This window comes from Sinocyclocheilus grahami, unplaced genomic scaffold (assembly GCF_001515645.1).
Source record: "Sinocyclocheilus grahami isolate Dianchi unplaced genomic scaffold, SAMN03320097.WGS_v1.1 scaffold5023.1, whole genome shotgun sequence".
Taxonomy (NCBI): Eukaryota; Metazoa; Chordata; class Actinopteri; order Cypriniformes; family Cyprinidae; genus Sinocyclocheilus; species Sinocyclocheilus grahami.
In genome coordinates this window covers 12,245-13,902 of record NW_015509827.1, presented here as the reverse complement: position 1 = coordinate 13,902, position 1,658 = coordinate 12,245, and the positions used below count along the sequence as shown (strand labels likewise).

The following is a 1,658-nucleotide window of genomic DNA, read 5'->3' as shown; positions in this document are numbered from 1 at the left end:
AAAAAAAAAAAAAATCCTGAAACCAAGATAAATTAACTGTTTAAAATAAGAACTGTTTCCAGAGATTTTTAAATTACTTTTTCTTAAGTTCATTCTCAAAATAAACACCTCAAATTTGGCAGTGCATATGACAGCTTTTATTCCTTTTGAATATAACTGAATTGGTGTAAGCAGTTAACTTAAATCAAATGTAAGCCTGAGATGAGATTTTTTTTAGTCTGAAGGTCTACACAAATTAAGTGATGCTTTTGATATACTGTTGTGGACATGATTACCAGTGTATAAGGAAACGTCTACCATCAACGATGTTAAATTAGATTGATCAAATATAAGAAAAATGCAAAACAGAATTACATTCTACTGTATATAACATGCAAAGCACATTTCTCAACATATTCACATCCTTGAATGTTTCAGCAGGGATTATATGTAAGTGCATAGATATCATAAATTTAAGCTGTTAGAATTCACACATATATTATCTCTTGAGAGCGAAACAAGACAGTTTTTCCATCTTCTTCAATCTGCAAAAGGAGATTTTACAGTCAGTATGGGTTTACAGACTCTTTTCTTTAGCTTAAACACATTCCTTGGAATAGTAATCGGTGGAATAATAAAGCTGTATGATATTGGACACATTCCTAAATTACTCTCACATCTAGATACTGTAGATTAGTGATTCTCAACCTTTTCAACACCAAGGCCCCCCTTTGTCCAAGACAATATTCAAAGGCCCTCCAATCTACTGTAAGCTGATATGTAAGCCTGTACTTCTATTATAACTAAATAAACTCAAAATATAATATCAGTTTAATGTGGTACATCTCTACATTTAGTGTTTTTAACATTTTAGTTAGGATTCTGTTAATTTGACTAAACTCTAAATAAATGTAAGACCTATTGGGGCTCCCTGGTTGAGAACCACTGATGTAGATTGTTTGATAATGTAACTTACTAAGCCCATTCTCACGAGTATCTCTTCGTTGGCATGTGGGAACTGAGCTTTGGAAGTAGGCGAGTATGATGAGAGACGTCTGTCCCATTCAGTGGGTCCGAAATCTTGCTTGACCTCCATAAAGCCATGCTTAAGTTCAGAAATGCTGGCATAGTGCTTCAAAATCATCTCATGGGACACATCAAAATCCTAAAAAGAGTATATGTTGGAAGGATTGATTAGACTAGACAAGCCTTCTTAAATCCTTAGCACAAGAACCAATATACATTTCACACACCTCCAGCATCAGACTGCTGTGACGAATATAGATGCTCTCTCCTTCACTTCTCCTTGTCTACAAAAACACAAGACTGTGGATTAATATGCTTTGGATAAGAAGGAACATGACAAAAATTATAGAAACGGATGAATATCTCACCTTCCTCATGAGCACCGACTCAGTTGCAGATTGCTAATATAGAGAAAGATGATTTTAGACTATTGAAACTTGTGGAACTTTGACATATTGCTCTTGTGTGTATGTGCAGTTTGTATATGTGTGTTTGTAACCTCAGTCTCCGGTGTGATGTTCCATAGGTCTTTAGTCCTCTCCTGATTTTTGTAAAGGTTGGTTTTTGTAATGGACACAGGTTGTGTGGTCGGAGTGGAGGTGAGTGGTTGGTCAGCTGGGATCTGTGGGCGGGGTTTGGGCGGAGCCACTGGG

General features: G+C 36.1%; 1 protein-coding gene across 1 annotated transcript in view; it reads right to left on the bottom strand.

The window, feature by feature from the left end:
- Window positions 1–114: 114 nt before the first annotated feature.
- Window positions 115–1,658, bottom strand: part of LOC107577068 (protein 4.1-like) — a gene marked incomplete at its 5' end in the record, with an annotated part of 13,745 nt that continues 12,201 nt past the window's right edge. The window contains 5 exons of the mRNA XM_016263182.1: window positions 115–524; window positions 956–1,144; window positions 1,233–1,289; window positions 1,374–1,406; window positions 1,505–1,653. Coding sequence (XP_016118668.1) covers window positions 468–524; window positions 956–1,144; window positions 1,233–1,289; window positions 1,374–1,406; window positions 1,505–1,653 — 485 coding nt within the window. The remainder of the gene's footprint in view (window positions 525–955; window positions 1,145–1,232; window positions 1,290–1,373; window positions 1,407–1,504; window positions 1,654–1,658) is intronic.